Raw genomic sequence first — 21,097 nt, forward strand, 5'->3', positions numbered from 1 at the left:
TTTTTTTTTTTTTTTTTTTTGTTTAAATTAGGCCCCTTCAGTCAAGTGCCTATGGACTGTCATGAAATCGAGTCTTAGTTGAGGCGACTGTCATGAAATCGAGTTTCAGGTGCTTCATCAAGGTTGAAAAAGGAACAACCCCATTAAAACTCGATCTCATGACATCCCATCCCATTTGAGAGAATCACTACATGCCACTTGATCACAAAGACATTAGCAAATTATACGTTGACTTAATTACATCATTCAAAGTTTTGAAATTTCTTCTTAAATTATAAACAAAAGTATAGTAATTCTATTTTTTTAAACAATCATAATTCTTACAATGTAGTATATATATGTTCTATACTTTCTTAATTTTTTCAATCCGAAAAATTAATGGACCCATCACATAAATTCGATCCTGTGACTATTTATTTAGACGAGTAACAGATATCTTATCACATTACATAATAATCAGCAGTAATTGTATTTTATTTTAGTTTACTTTATCAATAATTCAAATATGTAGTTCCTATAAAGAAAACAAAAATAGGATGCAATTATAGAACTTGAAGGACACGTGTAAATGCGGCGATGCGCAAACCAGACCTCACTTTTAGAGCGTACTTGAGATACCGGCTCAGCCTTTCAATTTCAACCATATCCACTTTTTAATTGTCGAAAGGATACTACTAGTATTCCCAAATTCTACTTGTTTGGAGTGATTGTGCACTCTTGTCCATTAATCTGAGTATGGTATAGGTTTAATTGTGTCTCTTACAGTTAGGTCTATTTAAGACACTTTGTGGTCTAACTCAAAAAAATTTCTACTCCTAACTTTTACTCATATAAATTTTGGATGTAGAAACGTTTTTAGACACACAAGATGAAAATGTCCTATCAATGTTTGTCACATAAGGGAGTATAATTGATATAGTAGAATTTGAGAGTCCTCATAGTAGAACTCTTCTTGAAATATATATAATACATGGTTCTGTTTGGTAATATAGTTAGCTTATTAGTCAATTTTGACTTATTATTTGACCACTGTTAGCTGTTTGACTTGGTTAAACACTCATATTGATTGTTTGATTAATTATTTTTTTGTAACAACTTATTACTCCAAAATGCTAAAATTAAAAAAGATGCTCAAAGCAACTTTTTAAGGAAGTCAGTTAAGCCCCTCCAAGTTCAATTTGCACCCCTGCACATAAGAGAGCCTCTATGCTATATAATTCAATAAGCCTTAGACAGCCTCTTGTATAAACAGTGATGCAAACCCACTCCCTAAATCAATGTGGGACAAAAACTTACTTTAAAGTTTTTCCTTTCATTTTTTCAATTCAAAGGAGTCAACTTTGAGAACCAATTTCTCATTCATCCATTATCGATTTTGTACATACTATATATCAATCTCTTCGTCTAACTACGAAGAACTCGAATCCACTTTGACCCGACTCAAATTGAAAGTAGACACCACATATATTTGTAAAAAATAGCTAATTTTTTTAATACGACAACAAAATAGCTACTAAAAATGTCATTATATACTATTTTTCAACCTAAATAATGTTTTTCACATTTTATATTTTTTATAAAAAAAAAAAAAGAAGATTTCTTCACTACCAAAGGTTCCCTAAATCTTAATTGAATTATTTTTAGATACACGAAATTTTTTTAAAAAAATATAAAAATAAAAAGAAAATTCTTTAAGAATAGAGAAAGAACGTAAGGTGGAAATAGTGTGACAGGTAGAGCGAATTGGACTATTTTAACATTGTTGACGTGGAAGGATAAGTACATACGCTGGTGCTTGTATGCGTTTATTTATTTATTTATTTATTATTATTATTATTATTATTATTTTATTATTATTTTCAGTTATGGCTCTATCTGTTTCAATCTCTACTTCTCTCTCTCTTTCATTATAACATCACAAATTCTCTTGAAACTTGTGGCCCTCGGGGAAGTTAATGAATCTTCTGAAATATTATTTATCTTATAGATAAATATTAAAATTATCAATTATTATAAATAAAAGGCTTATTAATAAAAGAAACTCAAACTTTGTGTTTTTCATAACTATATCTAAACTTTTAAAACTCACATTGGTAAAAAATAAGATCTAAACCCTTTATATACCAAATTATGCATGACAATTACATAATTGCGTTTTGTGAAAATTATACCAAATTATGCATAAAAGTTATATTAAAACCTTTAAATTTAACAAATTAATATTATATATTTGTATTTTGTAACAATTATAATCACCCATCCAAGGAATGGTTGTATTTCCCACTTGATTGATTATTAATGCATTGATGATATTTCCTTTAAAAAAAAAAATCACCCATCCAAGAAAAAAAATTCAATTTAACTTGAATTTTTGAGTTTGCATACAAATTATTTAAAGAAGCCAATGCTAGATACCCTTACATTTACCACTCAGAAAATATTGACTCTTAAGATCAAACATGTGACCTCTCACTTGGGAGGGCTACATTGTATTTTAATTTTTTTTTAGAATAAAAAGTTGAAAAGAAGCAAAAAAAAAAATAAAATTAAAAAGCACGTCAACCACATAAATATTAAGTTGTTAAATATGTTGTGTCAAAATGCAATTAAACATTGGTCCATTTGAAGTGTTTGAATAGAGTGTTATTTCACTTAAAACCTAATTATATGATCCCTTGTCTTAGTGTTTGTGACAATTTTTTTTTATAAACACATTTAAATAATAGTACTCTCAATTTTTTTTTTTTGGATCAAAGAGAGGCGTTTCTTAAAGCAGACACCCTTCCAAGATACAGTACTCCCAAAATTGCTACTGTTTATACACGTTTTGCCACATTGTTGACTCAGATTTTTGAAAGCTATCGAGAGTAGGCAAACTCATTCAATGAATTGTGAAGCATCATTCTGGACCATCCGTGACTGTACCAAATTAATATGACATTTTGCTGAATGTAAGCCTCAAGCCAAAAGTGGAATTGGAGAAGAGCCATGGACTCAAGGTGGGATACATAGTTTTTATTTTTATTTTATTTATACATTAGCTTTTTCAACTTACGCTAGATTAGTGCTACGCTCGTAGAGGTGAGTGTTGAAGGATGTAAATCACGAGTCGCCTAATCGATCCTCATTTTTTTACTATTGTCTGTATATTCAGCGCACAAAAAGTTATCATCACCTCTGATCAATTTTTTGGATGAGAGAATTGCAATCACTATTGGGGATGCACGTTGGATAAATTCTACTATTACGTAATAACTCTGACAAACTACATAAGAGAGATAAACTACATTAAATAAACTATGTGCAACGAATTGACCAAAAAAGTTAATAGCAATAATCGAGAATTATGCTTCACCCCCATTCGATAATTCTTTTTGTTTTTGTTTTTTTTTTTTAATTATAAATTTCCTGGGTTTGAGCTATCTTTATATTTCCAAAAGAGTTAATTTTATTTTTGGTCCTAGATTTATAAATGCCAGTCAATTTTTATTCATTTTTGTCCGAACATCCTCATTTGGTCATAGTATTATTATTGTGACATGATCATTTTTAGTCCTCCGTCAAAAAATCATTGAAATGCCGTTAAATACAAGGACATTTCGATCTTTTGTATATAAAATACGTTAACCCGCTATATATTTTTATGTTTACTTTTTTGAAAAAAAATTCAAAATTGAAGACTGAAATGCTCTTGCATTTGACGAAATTTAAACTGTTTTGCGGATGGAGGATAAAAAATGGTTATGCTACAATAATACTAAGATCAAAAGTAAATATTTAAAAAAAAGAGACTAAAAGTAGATTGCCACCTATAAATCTTGAATCAAAAATGGAATTAGGTATTTCCAAAATAAATAAATACACAAACGTATTTCTTGACCACAACTAGTACAGTACAAAAATGCTACCAAAAAAAAAAAATGCTACAAAAAATCTGGTAATTTGTGATTAGCAAGGTGCAAGTTGGGAGCTACAAGTTTCTCTCTCTCTCTCTCTCTCTTTCTCTCTCTCTCTTTCTGAGAACCAATCTTTCTTCTCATAATTCAGTAACGAAATCGATTGATGGGCATCTCTCAATTTCTGTTGTTCATTCGAACCGCAACTTCCCTTCAGATATTTTTGTGTCGAGAAGATTTGGGTCAATCTTCTTCTTCTTCTTCAGTGTTCACTCCCACACAGGACATGTAAGATCAATACAATACAGTGTTTAGTATCAAATGTTAGCTTCTTTCCTAAAACTTGACAAAAAACGTTCTTTTTCTGTGTTGTATCCATGGTTTTGTGTAGTACTAATTAGCTAATTTTTAATTGTATTTCTGTGGGTTGAAGCTGGAGGTTTTGAGCAGGAGTTCAAATAGCTGAGAGTGACACATGGGATTGGGGCTAATCTTTCTTGATAAAGATTCAATCCTTAAGGTAAAAACAGTAGACTTGAGATGGAATCACAACTGGGTTTGATTGAGCAGTCCTTTAATGTAAGATACTCGAGTTTGGTTAGGGATGCCCTTGATAGCTTGCCTGATAGTTTCACCATAACTGATCCTTCCATTTCTGGGCATCCAATTGTGTATGCATCTGCTGGGTTCTTGAAACTGTTTGGTTATTCCAAGGATGAGGTGATTGGGAGGAATGGGAGGGCATTTCAGGGCCCTAAGACTGACCGGAGGTCGGTTATGGAGATTCGAGAGGCGATACGAGAGGAGAGGGCGATTCAAATCAGTTTGTTGAACTATAGGAAGGATGGGACACCATTTTGGATGCTGTTTCACATGTCTCCTGTTTTCAGTGAGGATGGGAGGGTTATTCATTTTGTGGCAGTCCAAGTGCCTATTTTGAAGAGGCAGAGAAGGGTATCTGGTTGTGGGGAAGGGAGGAATGGAATAAATTTGTGTCAAGACGGGGCGGGGTTTAGGGAGCCTGTGTTCAGGTGTTGTAGGAGAGACGTTTGCTTGAATTCTGTTTCTCAACCGGGACCTGCATTATCTCAATATTCAGTTTCGGAATTGGATTATCCCGGTGCGTGATATTCAGGAATCATTATACTTTTCATCTGTAACTCGAAATTCTTTTTTGTGGGTTATTAAGTTTTTGGTCAATGTCTAGAATCATAACATATGCTACTTAATGATACATGCATTATGTATATGCAAATTTCATTTCAGTTTCTCATGGATCCTCTAGAAAAGGAAAAGAAATCATAAATGAGAAGAGCGAAAAGATAAATAAGTAAAGGAGAAAACATCAAGACCGTTGTTTTCATTGTATTGTGTCATTCATCCTTAAATTTATGTTTGTATTCCATAATGATTTGGCCTGTCAAATTGAGTAGTTTTCTTTCACCGAATTTGTCATCTATAGAACCGGAGGTTGATGATCCCTGTGAGGCAAGTGATTTAGAGAAGAGAAAATCCACAGCTGCACTTAACAACATATTGTCTGTTCTTATGAACTATAGTGAGTTGACTGGCAGATCGGTGTCTGGAAAGAGATGCTCCCCACCCAGGGCGGGTCTTCTTGGTGCATCGTTAACATTATCTCTTGGTAGAATCAAACAAAGCTTTGTACTGTGAGTTTTTATGCATTTCTCACTTCTTTTTTTAATATGCTTTATCTCCGGAAAATGGTTGCTAACATTATACTCTTTTTCCCTCAAATATTTCTACAAACTTGCAGAACTGATCCCCACATACCTGACATGCCAATCGTGTATGCAAGTGATGCCTTCTTAAGATTGACAGGTGCCTATAATATTTCAACTATTCTCAACTGTTTGTTTAAAAAAGCTTGAGAAAAAGAAAGAAAATCTATACATTCTTAGTAATTTTTTTTTGGTCTATTTTGTTGCTTTCCCTTCTTTAAGTAGGCTACAGTAGAGATGAAGTATTGGGTCGCAACTGTAGATTTTTAAGTGGCCTTGATACTGATTCACTCACTCAATTTCAGGTACGATCTTTCGTATAAATTCTTCATTGCTAAATCTTTTTGTGTATTAGAATCTGGGGTAATTATTCTATAAAAGGTTTGGGGTGAATGCTGAAATGAGAAAATACTTGAAATATTTTTAACCTTTATCTTTCAGATAAAAGAATGCATTCGAACAGAGCAACTATGCACAGTACGTATCTTAAATTACAGGTTGGTTGCTTAATATACATATCATTTGATTTAGAAAAATTTTCAGCATCTGTACTCTTAAATCTTTGCTCGTTTTTTGTTTGCAGAAAAGATGGGACACCGTTTTGGAATTTGCTGCATATTTCACCTGTTCGGAATGCTACAGGCAAGGTAATATCCCTTGTATTTCATAATCTATGAATTTGTTGATCTAGCTATTTGAACATCTAACTGTTATTGTGGATAGCTATTATTAATTACTACATAGAGTAGAGAGAGAAGGTTGTGGATGGATGTTTATCTTAAGTTCCTACATTCTTATACACCTTAAAATTTTGCAAAATTAGTTACAGTTAGTAGAGCATTAATTTTTACTTTTTCAGTTACTAGGATGAACTTTATAAGCAATATAGGAGCTAGGATTCTAATAATGGTGATGTTTCTTTGCCGATGAGCTAAATTGCATGGCAATTTCTTGTTTTTGATATAAAGTAGACCGTAGATGTGTAGATATGTCTCTAAACCCTGTTTAAATCATCTTTTCAGTGTAAAGAACACTATTGACCTGTTCCTCATTGTATTGAATCAATATCAATTGTTGCAGCTAGTGTGATTAGTTTTTTTTTTTTTTGTTAGACCACGAGGTGTCCTGAGTAGGCCCTGACTATATGAGGCATCTTTAAGCCCGTACCATATTCAGAATAATCCTTGTTTGTACCTGGCCGGCCCAATTAAGGGGTAAAGTGTTGACTATATTGTTTTTCCCATATGAGAGGGGATTTTGAACTCCCGACCTCTCTTAAGGGATGAGAGTGCACGACCACTCACACCAGCCAAACTGGTTATAAGTTGGGAGGAAATAGTCAGCAAGTCGCCAGTTGGCTGATTTATATCTAAATGTTCTGAAATCTATCATCATTTTCTTCTTCTATGTTTACTGAGTTACTAGAACTCATTGTCATGTGACTTTCTTCTCTCTTCAGTGCTCGAGTTTTGTAGGGTATTTCCATGCATGAGTTCTTCGTGTATACCTATTTAAAGATTTTCAAGCAGGACTGATCGCCGAAGTTGAACTGTTGAGCAAGTAAACTTTGTATAGTAACTTGGAGTCAAAAGTGTATGGAAATGAATACAAATATTAGATGTGATTGATTGAATTCCGAGAGAGTTCAGATGTATGGCTGAGGTTCAAACAAGTGGTTGAATACAATTGACACATTTTGAGTTAATTCATAATGGGACGGGGAAAAATGTACTCTGAAATCTATACTGGGTTTATGTTATATATTGTCCTTCACTGGTATATACCATATCGAAATTGTTTTGACTTGCCATCTATCTGAACCATTGTGTAGGTTGCATACTTTGTTGGCGTTCAAATAGAAGATGCGGGCAATACCCAAGAGAAACATGGATTAAAACCTGACAGGAGCCAGTTCGGGACTGTGGCTGCTGTAAGGGTTGCCGTGAGAGGCTCCTCCATGAGCGCCAGCAGTTCATAGTTGTCGTACAACGTTGTAACTGCTTTGTTCTGTAAGGTATTAATCACAGTTGTTGGATATATTAGGATTATTAGCATTGGACCTTTCCTCAGTTCACATTCTTTGTATATTTTGTGTGATGTGGTGTTTGAATAAAATTATGAATGATGCTTTGTTGGTCCATTATTAGTAAAGATGCTGAGCCTGAACCATATTTCTATTGCTGCTTTGCTGAATTAGGACAGTAAGTTTATGAGGATAAGTTTATCCCGATTTGCAGAGTGCCCTATCCAAACCGAACAGTAGTCATCCCTACTAGCAATTCATTCGACAATATTTTCAAAACCGGGATAAACTTATCCTGATTCTATGAATGATGCTTTATTGGTCCATTATTAACACTTTTACACAAATTATTAGTAAAGATGATGAGCCTGAAGCCCTGAACCATATTTCTATTGCTTCTTTGCTGAACTAGGACAGTAAGTTTATGAGAATAAGTTTATCCCGGTTTGCAGAGTGCCCTGTCCAAACCGAACAGTGGTCATCCCTACCAGCAACAATATTTTCAAAACCGGGATAAACTTATCCTAATTCCCCAATATGCTTAGTTGCTAAGGCCTAAGAGCAGGTTTTCAGCTAGTCTTACTCTATAGATATAGATTCACTTGGTAGATCTGTACTTGTAGCGCGATGCCCAGAAGAGATAGTGAATGAAGTTGAAGAGGCTGAGAATGCACATGAGCCAGTAGAACCGTTCCAAACGGTAATGGTTCAAGTTTTGGCCAGAGAGCCATGGATTGTGATTGAGAGCCCCAGTTACAGAATTGACAATGGAGACCATAGCAGAGCTGAGGTAGTATCCCATGGCCAATGAAGCCCAAGAAAGCGCGGTGGCCAAGGATCTCATGCTCCCCGGGGCTTCTGCGAAGAAGAACTCGAGCAGCCCCGCCAGTGTAAACAGGTCAGCTGATCCCAGGAACAGGTACTGGAATGCAATCCAAAAGAAGGTAACGGGGAGCGGTTTCTTGGAGTCGAATAGCCCCGAGGTGGCTGCCACGCGCTTGCGCTTGACTTCTACCAGAGCGGCCACCGCCATGGCTATGACCGAGAGGAACAGCCCGACCCCTATGCGCTGGAGGTGCGAAACCCCCATCTCCGTCTTGGTAACTTTTCGGGCAAATGGGATCACCACGTGGTCATACACGGGCGCCAGGAGCATGATGAAGAGCACTGGGAAAACCGGGAGAGAGGCCGGGGGGACTTTCAGGGACCCGAGGCTCGTGTCCATTGTCGAAGCTTGGTGGACCGAGAAGGTCGAGAGCTGCGCGAGGCAACAGCTGAGCATGATTGTGCAGATGAAAATGGGGAGGATTTTTATCACAACTTTAACTTCTTCCACTTCATCTACTGAGCACCCCTTTAGAACAGCCCTGTTTAGGACTCCCAGGCTTTCTGATGGAAACTTCAGTGATTGTGGTTCTTCAATATCACCTTCTCTTGATCTGTGGATTGGTTGAGAATGGGTTATAGCCATGGCCGCGTTTCTTGAATTTCTTGATCCATTATTAGAGTTGAAAAATGCAGCAGCAACAAGAACCTGCAGTATGTAGAGTTCAAAGCAAGCATATAAACAATAAACTCGAGTCTCAAAGGGAACTATTTCCTATATTATATTTCAGAGTTAATATCCAAGTTAGTCTTCCACTATAGTATGTTTTGCTCGATTTAATCCTAAATGATTTTTTTTGTGTGTGTGCTTAATTGGGTCCTGGACCTATAGTCAAAAATTAAATTGGGTATATAGTGGATGACTAAATTGGTAATAGTATAAGGGAAATTACGAAGCTATCCTAATAGAAGTGTTACCTAATTTAGTCCTTTGTCAGGCCTTCCGTCTGTTGGCTGTTAAAAACAATGACTAAATATAAAAAAATCGCTATAGTTGAGAACTAAATTGGATAAAACCACTAGTCAATGACTAAATTGGGTAAAATCACTATGGACTAAATTAGGTAAAACCATTATAACGAATGATTAAATTGGGTTGGTATTAATAGAATGGAAATTATCAAACTATCCTAATAGAGGGTTTAATTATGTAAGGCAAAAACTTGTATTCTTATCGGTCTCAATCCGTGAAACAAGTCGAATCTTTGATTAATGAGGTCAAAGATTTGATCCATTAATAAAAAAATCGGACTATTCTCACGGACCAGTGAGACGGTATCACAGGTAAAACGGTCCAAACCCAAATCGAATTAAGTATAACAAAAAAAATCATTTATGACTAAATTGAGAAAACATGTTTATGGAAAAACAACCTTAGATATGGTGGTTAGAGGGCTGCCAGAGGGCACTTTATTCCGGTAAAACTTGGAGCCAGAAAGGAAAACCGGGATGGATAGGAAGATAGCAAAGGTGGAGATTCCAAACCCCCATTGCCACCCTTTGTTGTCTTCAACCCAAACCACAAGAGTGACAGCAACGAGAGCACCAGAAGCCAGGCAAAACACAAAGTAGTTGAAGAAAGTTGATCTTTGCTTTCTCCCTTGGGAGGTTTCTTGGTCCAACTGCTCAGCGCCGTGGGTGGGCAACGAGCCTTTTATGCCCCCCACGCCCAGCGCCACCAGATACAGCCCTGTGAATAGCACTGCGGCTTTGCCGCCATGGACTGCCTCGCATGTCTTGCTGGTAACATCGCACCTTGCTGGCTTCAGTGAAGCTGACCAAGCCTGTATTGTGAGTACCACTAGGCCCTGTTTCATACCAGTAAAAGTATATATTTAGTGGCAAACAATATTGCATGAGGTGCTACGGACGGATCATAACAATATGTACATTTTTAATATACTAAATGTACATTATTTATGTACTGAATGTGCATTATATAATCACTGTTGCAAAAAATCCGGCTTAGGCGCACCTAGACCGAGACGAATTGCTCCCTAAGCGTCCGCCTAGGTGGTTGGCCTGACCCACTAAAAACTGCTTAGGGGTGAAATTCTCTCAGTTTAAGGGCGCCTAGTGCCTAAACAACTAGGCTGATTCACTTCATTGAAGTTGCCCTTAAAACCAGGATATATGAATAAATGTTTTAAAAATATATACACACAAAATAAAAATGAATAGAAAAGATGGAAGAGTAAAAATAAATTACCAGAAGCTCAAGGAATGCACTGAGGACATAGATGTGATAGGTAGTGAAGAAAGCATCGGCCAAAAAGCCTCCGAGCAGTGCGAGCATAAAGGCAGTCCCCATGAAGTTGGTGACGGAGTTGGCCGATTGTGAAGGTGAGAAATGCATGTGTTGCGAAAGGTACAACACCAAATTGCTTGCATTTGCCAAGAATGCCAAGTTCTCCAACACCTCCACCACTGTCAATTAATAACATTGAATTAGCTAGAAGGTTTCATTATTAAAGGCTAAATTGACCAACCACATAAGGTATTAAGAGAGTTTTTATGTTTAGCTAGTCAAGTTTATAAGGTCAACTCATTTGATCGAATTGAGAAAAGAGTCTTAAATATAATCATCCCAAATTAAGAAATGCAACAAGAATACATTTCACATGTAGCTCGATGATTTGAGGATTTTTCTTCAAATTTGGAATGACTTAGGTGATTGAATAAAGAGATTTCATTTTAAACTTGTTTCAAATGGTTATTTGAAAGAAAATATATTGGATTAGGGATTACAACTAATTGGATATTATATTTTTGAGTAGGATGACTTTAGATAATGTCTAATCTGATTATGATAGAGGAAAAAATAACTTCAGATAATGTCTAATTTTTTATTTTTATTAACAAAGATAATGTCTAATCTGGTTATTAGGATAGAGAAAAAAATCCTCTAATATTTTTTTTTTTTGGACAAAGATAATGTCTAATCTGGTTATTAGGATAGAGAAAAGAATACTCGTCAGGAGAGTCACAAATATGTCAATTGAGTACAAAGTGTTCGGCTGTATTCTTAATTTTGTTGTATTGTTTTTTATGAATTTCTTATGAAAATTTCATGTTGTATTAAATAAATTTGTAGAACCGATCGTACATTAATTTGTGTATTAGAAAAAAATTATTTGAATTATTTTAAAATATATTAAACAGATATCGGATACAATTAATTAAACAAGCATGAGATGGGTATAGTTAATTCTATAACTATTCATGTTTTGGAATGGCTTAACGGGTGGCACCCTGCCGGTCACATTGTCATTCCTATACCGGATGACAAAAAGTGGGACAAAATCAATAATCAAACGACTAAAATTAAATAACTTTAAAGTTAAGATGACAAAAATAGCAAAATCACTATATATACTAAAATTATAATGCATCCTAGAGAAGAGATGAAGTTACCCAAGACAAAGGAAGCAGCCAGCATGCCACCATGTTTGCCTATGAGGGCAGGTTTTCTTCTCCAATCCACATAGCCTTCCCATGCACTAATCTGCTTGTTTTCAACCATTTCCTGCAAAACAAATGGAGAAATTAAATAAATATGGAATAAAGCGACACATACAATCATAATCATATAAGAACCAATCTTCAGGTAAGAACTTATAGATAAATTCAAACCATTGATCTGCAAAAACACGCCTATGCTCTTCCTATACATACATAGAAACAGAGAAAGAACACACACATATATATATATATGCATATAGATCAATCTATATCATAGAGCTAGAAAATTCACCATTGTTGTTATATATGTTAGGAGAGTCTGGTTTGATCAGAGAGAGTGTATGTAGTGGGTGTATATAATAGATGAGATTTATTTATAAAGGATTGTTGGTGGGGCCTACTAAAGCAAAACAAAGTTTTGGGGGGATGATTTTTCTTCTAATTATGACATATATAATCTCATTACGCACCCCCACGCCCAGGGGAGATGGATATATAGATGGATTGCAGTTGTTTGGTTATAAGATGTACAATTATTTTGCCCAGAAAAAGGGGGAGAGATATCGGTGAATATAATGCAACCAACATTAATTATTAATGTTACGTTTTTGCTTATCTTTCACGTCCCTTATACACAAAAAGAAAAATGTGGAGTCATTTCTTAAACTTTGTCAAATTTTTAAAATTATTTAAAGAAAATTGCACACCGAACCCTAAGTTATAAGGTAATACTGAATTCAGACTTTATGTTATACACGTACATCATTTACTGATCACCATCTGACTTACCACCTAGAAGGAGTTGGCCATGTCACCCTACTTGTTAAGCAGCATATATCATGCAATTGACCATTTAGAACTAATTACTAAATTACCCGTGCGATGCACGGATAAATTTATTTATTATATGTTTATATAATAAAATTAAAAATAAAATTATAAACCATTCTAATATTTGAAAGTGTACATTTATTTGATTTTAAAATTAGTGTAAAAGTATCACTCAATTAATTGAATAACATATGACTCGTTTATCTGTAATTATCTTAAAAAAATCGATATGTAATATGATTTCCAAAGAATATTTCCAAATATTATGCAAAATTGTATCAATTATTTTCACAACAATTTATTACGCAGAATCAATATTCGAAATTAATACTATACATGATTGTATTGGATATATAATTAAAAACTATTATCAATAATACATACCTAATATAATTACAAAGATTTCATGTGTGTTACATTATTTTAATTTAAAGTTCGAAGTTGAACAAGAATTTCAAAGTACAATAGGACACATTGACTACTATTTATAATATTCAACATGCTTAGTCATCATATCGTAAAACTTTTCGTGGTGGTCAAAGACTCAGATAAAATAAAACGTAACTATTCTCCGTGGTGATGATGCATCTTATGAAATTGGTCGTCAAAGACTAGCAAAGAAAACTTATTCTCAATGAATCGCATTTATTAAAATAGTGTATTAATCAACCAAACAATTTTGTAATCTTACAACATAAGTTTATAATAAGTAAATATTTTATATTAATCTTACAACATAAGTTTATAATAAGTAAATATTTTATATTCAAATCTCATTCTAAAAATACGTACTGAATTGTTTCTCATTTTTCATCTGAACATTTTTAAAATCTTTGCAATAAATGCGATTCATTGTTTCTCAATGAATCGCATTTATTAAAATAGTGTATTAATCAACCAAACAATTTTGTAATCTTACAACATAAGTTTATAATAAGTAAATATTTTATATTAATCTTACAACATAAGTTTATAATAAGTAAATATTTTATATTCAAATCTCATTCTAAAAATACGTACTGAATTGTTTCTCATTTTTCATCTGAACATTTTTAAAATCTTTGCAATAAATGCGATTCATTGTTTCTCAATGAATCGCATTTATTAAAATAGTGTATTAATCAACCAAACAATTTTGTAATCTTACAACATAAGTTTATAATAAGTAAATATTTTATATTCAAATCTCATTCTAAAAATACGTACTGAATTGTTTCTCATTTTTCATCTGAACATTTTTAAAATCTTTGCAATTTTTCTTAGAAAATTTTAAAATATATTCAAAATATTCACTTTCTAGTTTGTTATATATATATATATATATATATATATATATATATATATATATATATATATATATATATATATATATATATATTAATGCAAGTATGTGACGATTTTATTAGGAGTAGGTTTATTATCTAATGTAGTGATAGCCAAAGACATTATGGTCAAGCGGCATACGTAGCTCTCTCAAATGGGATGTCATAATTTAAACCTATGGGGGCGGCAATGATTCTTTGTGCTTCGATATATTGAAAAAATATGTATAGACAAATATTATACTATATTATAATAATGACAGTATGTAGTACTCAAAAAATAAAATCTAGTCTAGTGATGTATGTATGTAAAAGTAAATAGATAGTGGTTGTGAATAAATAAATCTATACGCGTAGGGGCAACCCTAACTGATTTGGTCGAATAAAATAACCACAAAATTTTAAGTTTAAATTCATGTGCTTTTTCGTAAATTAAATATGTATATGGTGAAAAGTAAATAATGAATTTATTGATTTTTTAGTTTTTAATGTATTTATTAAAAAAAAATAAAAATTTGGCAATGATTTGACCGTACCGCTAAACTTAATAATTAATACTATTTCGATTACTACTTAAAGAAGAATATGAATCATAAATGCTCATTACACCGTACATCTCCCCTTTTTTTTTTTTTTTTACCGTACATCTCCCTTGATTGTGTTTGACTGATCACTTGGGAATAGGTAGAATTTTTTTATTTTTTTTTTAATGATAAGATTGTAATTGTAATCATATAATCATATTTCATTTCATTAAAAAGTTAGGGAGAAGGCCGCCTGATTTTTTATTTTTTTTTTTAAATTAGGTAGTCAAAATTTTTATTCACCGAAATTATTATCAGAAATGTCACCGGAATTCTTATGACCATTTATTCCAGATGGATAATTGACTATTGAGTTTGAATACACCAAAATAACAAGTTTTAATGTTTAATTGCACTTTAACCTCTTTAAGTTCACCTAAAATATAGTTTAGATATATAATATTTATATTTTTTGATCTAATATTTAAAATATTTTAAGATATATTCATTTGAACGACGTGTGTGTGTGTGTGTGTGTATGTATATGTATATATATATATATATATATATATATATATATATATATATATATATATATATATATATATTNATATATATATATAATTTTTACTTTGAAGTCTAATATATGTGAAATTTCAATATCCGATATCCGGAACAAACAAGTATTACAATATACGAGTAACATAATTAAAAATATCCAAACCAATAATCTAATGAGTTCAATCAAAATCTAAAACTTGGTATAACGTTCATGATGAGTGTAGTTTTCGCGGTGGATGGAAAGAAATAGATGTTAAAACGGGAAGAAGTTCCCGAGTATCGTTCTCAAAGGATGTCAAGGAGGGAATTCGAGCGGTAAGGGGATTAAGCACAAGAGTGTTTAGTGTTTGAAAGCTAACCCAAACATAGTAAGAAATGTGCATTAAACATAATAAGCTAACCCAAACATAGTAAGAAATGTGCATTAAACATAATGAAAATACCCAAACATAGTAAGAAATGTGCATTAAACATAATGAAAATAGGGAACAAACAATGGAAACAATCAATTGGAAAGGAGGATTTGGATCTTGCAACTCATATAGGTATCCTTGATTTCCTAAGGTATTAGGCTAGCAACACTTAGATAACGAAAATGAGACAAGGTCACCAACACCACCGCCACTCTCGTGGTCAATGGACTCACTCCTTAGACCGTAATGTCATCCTTGTGATCACTAGGCTAGGAGAGGCATTTCGTCAAACACGTTATGTGCCTCTTATCTTTCACTTCTCCCTTTTCTCAAAGGTGAGAGGGAAATGTGCTAGGCTAGGCTAAGGAGTAACTCTACTCTCGTAGATGAGACTCCTTCTCCAAACACCTCTAACTCTACTCTCGTAGATGAGACTCCTTCTCCAAACACCTCTAACTCTACTCTCGTAGATGAGACTCCTTCTCCAAACACCTCTAATATAGGTTGATCACCCCTACACAAGAGTCAAAGTGGATCACCACTCACACAATCAAACTCATAATCAAAGCAATTGCAAAACCTAATTGATCAATTCAAAGCTCAAGAATATCCATACAACATTGCTCAATCCAAATCCACAAAGATCTACCTAATCATACTTGGAATTGAAAAAGCAAAATGCAAAAGTAATGACAAGAAATTAAAAGGAAGACTTAGCTTTAAATTAAACCTTGAACTTGAAATTGAATGTAGATCTCAATCTTGCAACAATGGAATTCTTCTCTAATTCTAATCTAAACCTAAGAATTGCAATGTGGAGTGAATTGGGAGAGATCTCTCTAGGCTAATCCTAGAGAGAGAAATATTCTAAAGTGATCTAAAACTGAAGTGTGATGGATCCCCTGCAAAATGGCTCAATTCCCCTTTTAAATCTCGCCCAACCGCTAATTTTCTGCGATTGACGCCAGGGTGGACGCGCGTCCATGGGCGCGTCCAAGGTGTTAATTGCGTCTAGACTTCAACTTCAGAGAGGGTTCTGATGGACGCCACCTTGGACGCGCACGTCCACTGCGCGTCCATAACAGACTTCTGTTCTGCTGTGCTAGAATCAGAGAGTGAAAAGTTGGACGCAGGCATGGACGCGCGGCTGGACGCGCGTCCACTGGGCGTCCACTGCGCGTCCACTTGCGCGTCCATGGCCTATTTTTGCTCCAACTTTGGTTCGTTCTTCACTTCTCTGAAATATTGTCATTTTCTGCCATTTTTGCACATCTTTTACCTATAAAACAATTAGCCAAGCGTGGAACGGGGTCCAATGACAATAACAAGATTCTAACGCAATAAAGGGGCAAATCAAACACAAAAGCTTTCAATTGTACACAAGATGATCCTAAAACGACCTCATAAAGATGACATCTTTTGCACTTATCAGTACACATTTTAATTTTGATAATGTAATGCGAGTAAATAAGTTATGTTATATAACTAAATGCGAGTAGAAAAGATAAAAGAGAGTAACAAGTAAAAGAAGATGATAATGAATATAATTAATATTAATGAATAAATGAGTAAGTAGATAATGGTGAGAATGTGTTTATAGTGATATATAACCAAATATATGATAAATGATTCTGTTTTTCATTTAGAAACACAATTTTTTTTTTAAAGTTTTCCGAAAAATTGAAAAATGTTTTCAATTTTCAAAATAAAAAACTGTACTAATAAACATGTCTTTTATTTTCTATTCTTTAATTATCCAGTTTTCTAAAAATCTAAAAAAAATTTCCATTTTAGATTTCATAATTCCTATCTCAATTGCTCTTCTTCTTTCTGGACATGTGTATTTGCAGTGGATTCAACCTGCCAAGAGCCGAGCTTCCCGTCGATGACCAAACCGCATCATCATGGCTCTGCCTGTCTTCCACCATGGATGCCGACTGAGCAAAGCCAGCACTACCCTACATGTTTTTTTTTTTTTTGGGATTGTAGATTTATTTGGAGCTTATTCGAATTGGATGACTTAATTGCTATTCTCCAAATAGTTAGATGTCTTTTTTTAAATATTACATACTAACTCTATTACATTGTCTTATTTGTTCATACATACTTCCTTTTAACTTGTTGAAGCAATTTGTTCATACATACTTCTTTTAACTTGTTGAAGCGTCAATACCGCCTCCACTGATACTCGATCTCATGACCTCCCATTTGAAAAAGTCACATACTCACATGTCCACTTTATCCCATAGAATTTTACCAAGTTTATAAAAGTTGGAGAAACAAAAAGCTCTTTTTTTTTTTGAATATTACAAAAAGCTCTTCTTTATTAAATCGCTTAGTTAATACCATATAGGGTGCTATGAGAATATATAGTGATTTTTACCATGTTTAGACTTTCAAATTGTTCTAAATTTTGAAAGTTGAAAGGCAATGAGAGGTTAAGCACAAGTGCTAACAATTTGAAAGTCCAATGATCACAGATGATGAATTTTGAAAGTTTTAATCGGGCAAAACTCCTATACTCTAATCACTCATATAACATTAAGTCTTAAATGGCTGCTGCCTATCAATTCCAATCAAAGAAGGCAAAAAAATCACCAAACTAGGTAAAATTCAATGTTGCCTTTGTACGAGATTGAACCTTTCTATCTTATAGATATATATTTATAATTATCAGTTTAAATCATAGAAATTTCTTGCTAGTTTGACATTGTATCCATAGGTACTTGCTGCTGTGACTTGGAGAAAAATAGTTCTAGTTATCAATAATAGGGTGTGAAATAAGATAGTAGATATCTAATAGTTCTAGTTCTCTATAATAGGGGGTGAAATAAGATAGTAGATATCCAATTGGGATTAATTTGGATATTCATCTATAATTAAGTGATGAAAAGTACTTTTTTCTTAGCTAATGATGGGATGACTAGAAAAGTAAGGAAGACATAAAGAAGTTTAAAAAGTTTTGTAGAGAACTTGGTTTGGTTGAATTATTGGATGGTTACAAATAAGCTCGATGAGGAGTATTTATAGTCATTCCACCTTCTCAATGAATGGTGGAGATTTACTTATCTAATAGCTAATAAGACTATCCTTAACCTAGAAATTTCTCTCACTTTCTAAAATGGTGCCCACTTCCACATCATCAAATTTATAAATTCTTCAATATTTGAAATTTGCATATTATATTATAAATATAATAACTAAATAATATAATAGGAAATAAAAAAGATAAAAAAGTACACAAATCAAATTTACCATGCTGTTTCTCCCACTTTTTCATTCTCTCTCCTCTTGCTAATTTAGCAATTTCTCTTCAACACACATGGCATTAAATAATAATAAATAAAAAAACTATCTCTTGCCACATAGATTAGAAAGGAGGAAATTGACAGGGTTGAGGACAGCCTAATCTAGCTCTAGAACTTTCCATCTCTACACAAACTAAGGGTTCTCTAATGTTTTAAAATATTCTATATATCTCTATTACCCTATTGTTATGTATATGCTTATAGAATATTCTACCAACTATGGGATGCTATGTACAAGTGCTAGAAAAGTCCAAAAAGATGTAGCAAACTTCGGAAATGTGTAGCAGAGTTCCATGGCCGTTATAAAAGTTTAGGTTTTACTTCACTTTTACCATGAAATTGAGCAATATTCTTGATGAATCCTTATAATTTGCTTGATCACTTTTTTTGTTAAAATAAAGTAGATAAAAGTGTTCCTTGCACCGTCTTTGCCCTTGCTTCCAAGTGGCCTGAAGTGCCCTTATAGTAACTTCCTCAATGCTAATGTCCTTGCTTCCCTTTGTACAATATAAGTGTGTATAGTAAACAAATCATATAAGTTAGCAATATGGGCTTGTCCTATACAATCATACAAAAACGGACCATATCAACCCCGTTGTTTTCGCTATAATGAATTTTGTGTTAGCTTCATTAGGCCTTATCCAAAGACTAAAATATAGAATGGTAGAAAATTATCTCTTATGTTATTTGGTTGATTTGAGAAAAAAGTTAATGATTTTGGTGCTGCAAATTAAAATCATGGTATGACTGATATTCATCTTATGCTATTTATTTATTTATTTATGTCTAGGCTGATATCTCATAATCAAAGTTTTCATAACCAACCTGAAAATTGCCTGCTTTCAAAAAAAAAAAAAAAAAAAAACCTGAAAATTGCCTATGGACAAACAAATACCAGCCTGAGAAGGCTGTGTAGGTGAAACATCTGATATATGGCAACTTCTGTTATTACTCTTAGTTAACTTTTTTTTAGAATCTATGTGGAATTACTCTAAGCCCTCTAATTTGTTCCTTTGTGGTTTCTTTTCATCAACCAAAGTTTTATAGTAGTTTTTCTATAATTTGCGATACAGTACCATGTGAAAAATAATATGGAATATTTTCTACTATTATAAAGGTACTGAAAATTTATGTGAATTTTGCATTCCATTTCTTGAAACATTTGTTAGGGAACAAAACCCAAGGTATTGGGTAAGTAACAAAAAATTTGAGATTAAAATTTGTCATGGATTTGAGTCCTATTAGAAGCATATGGTAGTAAGTGGATTGGGATATGTTAAGAGTCTCACATTGAAAATATAACAGAAAATATATGTCTTTATAAGACTTATAGTTTGGTTAGTTTGCGACAAATTATTCTGTGGACCAAGGTCCACCTTGTAATGTAGATCCGAATTCAAAATACACAATTTATATACTAAATGTTTGCAATGATGGGGCATGGTCTAGCCTCTGTGCATATCTGCATTGACTGTTCTACTCTCAATAATTTATTAACTGCGGGGGAGCTCATACTAGTCTTTTTCCTTACGTTGGCATTTCCATTGATGCCTCTAGGGCTATTATGTCTCCCTTCTCCCTTTAATAGTTGCTCAGTTAGTTTAATTCTTGGAACTGCAAATTGAGGGGCTCACGCTCTTGTTGCACTGGGTTTCTCGCAAGATGCTTCTATGTATTGGGATTCTATCCCCCAGACTCTATTTCTGAGTTGCTTTAATCTAATCATCTGGTTAGTTTTCAAAAAAAAATATTCGCAATGACAAGTTCACCTTGCAAGGTAGATATGAGTCTATGGTATAACTATTAGTTAATTTATATTATAGTTCAATTAAATGACCTTCGTCCAATATAAGAATATAATACGACGTGTACTCGAATTTTCTTGAAAAAAAATGAAGAAATGAAAAATAAATTTAGAACTTGCATTGTATGTAGCTTTTGGGATAAGAAAAAGAAAAAGAGAACAGTAGTTGCGTAGACACAAACAAATTTCTTTACTTGTGGAGAGTGAAGACAGGACTACTGGAGGGGGTGAGGGTGGGGGGACTAAAGTATAAACAGCCAAGAAAAGATGGGTAGGGCCCTAGCAGTCCAAAGGGTATAGGGAGAGGGGGGGGGGGGGGGAACTGA

At 33.5% G+C, this 21,097-nt stretch overlaps 2 protein-coding genes across 6 annotated transcripts; one reads left to right on the forward strand and one right to left on the reverse strand.

Moving 5' to 3' along the window:
* The first annotated feature begins 3,936 nt into the window (after nt 1-3,936).
* On the forward strand, nt 3,937-7,809 carry LOC116004354 (protein TWIN LOV 1). Of its 5 annotated transcripts, none has more exons than XM_031244363.1 (8): nt 3,937-4,184; nt 4,330-5,016; nt 5,359-5,566; nt 5,674-5,738; nt 5,861-5,943; nt 6,080-6,115; nt 6,222-6,280; nt 7,470-7,809. In XM_031244363.1, exons 2-8 carry the CDS (start codon nt 4,437-4,439, stop codon nt 7,495-7,497), a joined length of 1,059 nt encoding a protein of 352 aa, XP_031100223.1. In that variant the 5' UTR covers nt 3,937-4,184; nt 4,330-4,436; the 3' UTR covers nt 7,498-7,809. The 5 variants fall into 5 exon arrangements, with proteins under 5 accessions (XP_031100223.1, XP_031100221.1, XP_031100222.1 ...); XM_031244361.1 differs by having other exon boundaries at nt 3,938-4,184; nt 6,080-6,135; XM_031244362.1 differs by having other exon boundaries at nt 3,938-4,184; nt 6,222-6,285.
* A 398-nt stretch (nt 7,810-8,207) lies between these two features.
* Nucleotides 8,208-12,336, reverse strand: LOC116004353 (protein NRT1/ PTR FAMILY 4.6-like). The gene is made up of 5 exons (XM_031244357.1): nt 12,301-12,336; nt 11,961-12,072; nt 10,756-10,973; nt 9,920-10,354; nt 8,208-9,195 (listed from the first exon to the last, which is right to left on the reverse strand). The coding sequence occupies exons 1-5, from the start codon at nt 12,301-12,303 to the stop codon at nt 8,260-8,262; spliced, it is 1,704 nt and encodes a 567-aa protein (XP_031100217.1). The 5' UTR covers nt 12,304-12,336; the 3' UTR covers nt 8,208-8,259.
* Nucleotides 12,337-21,097: the final 8,761 nt, after the last annotated feature.

This window comes from Ipomoea triloba, chromosome 14 (genome assembly GCF_003576645.1).
Source record: "Ipomoea triloba cultivar NCNSP0323 chromosome 14, ASM357664v1".
Taxonomy (NCBI): Eukaryota; Viridiplantae; Streptophyta; class Magnoliopsida; order Solanales; family Convolvulaceae; genus Ipomoea; species Ipomoea triloba.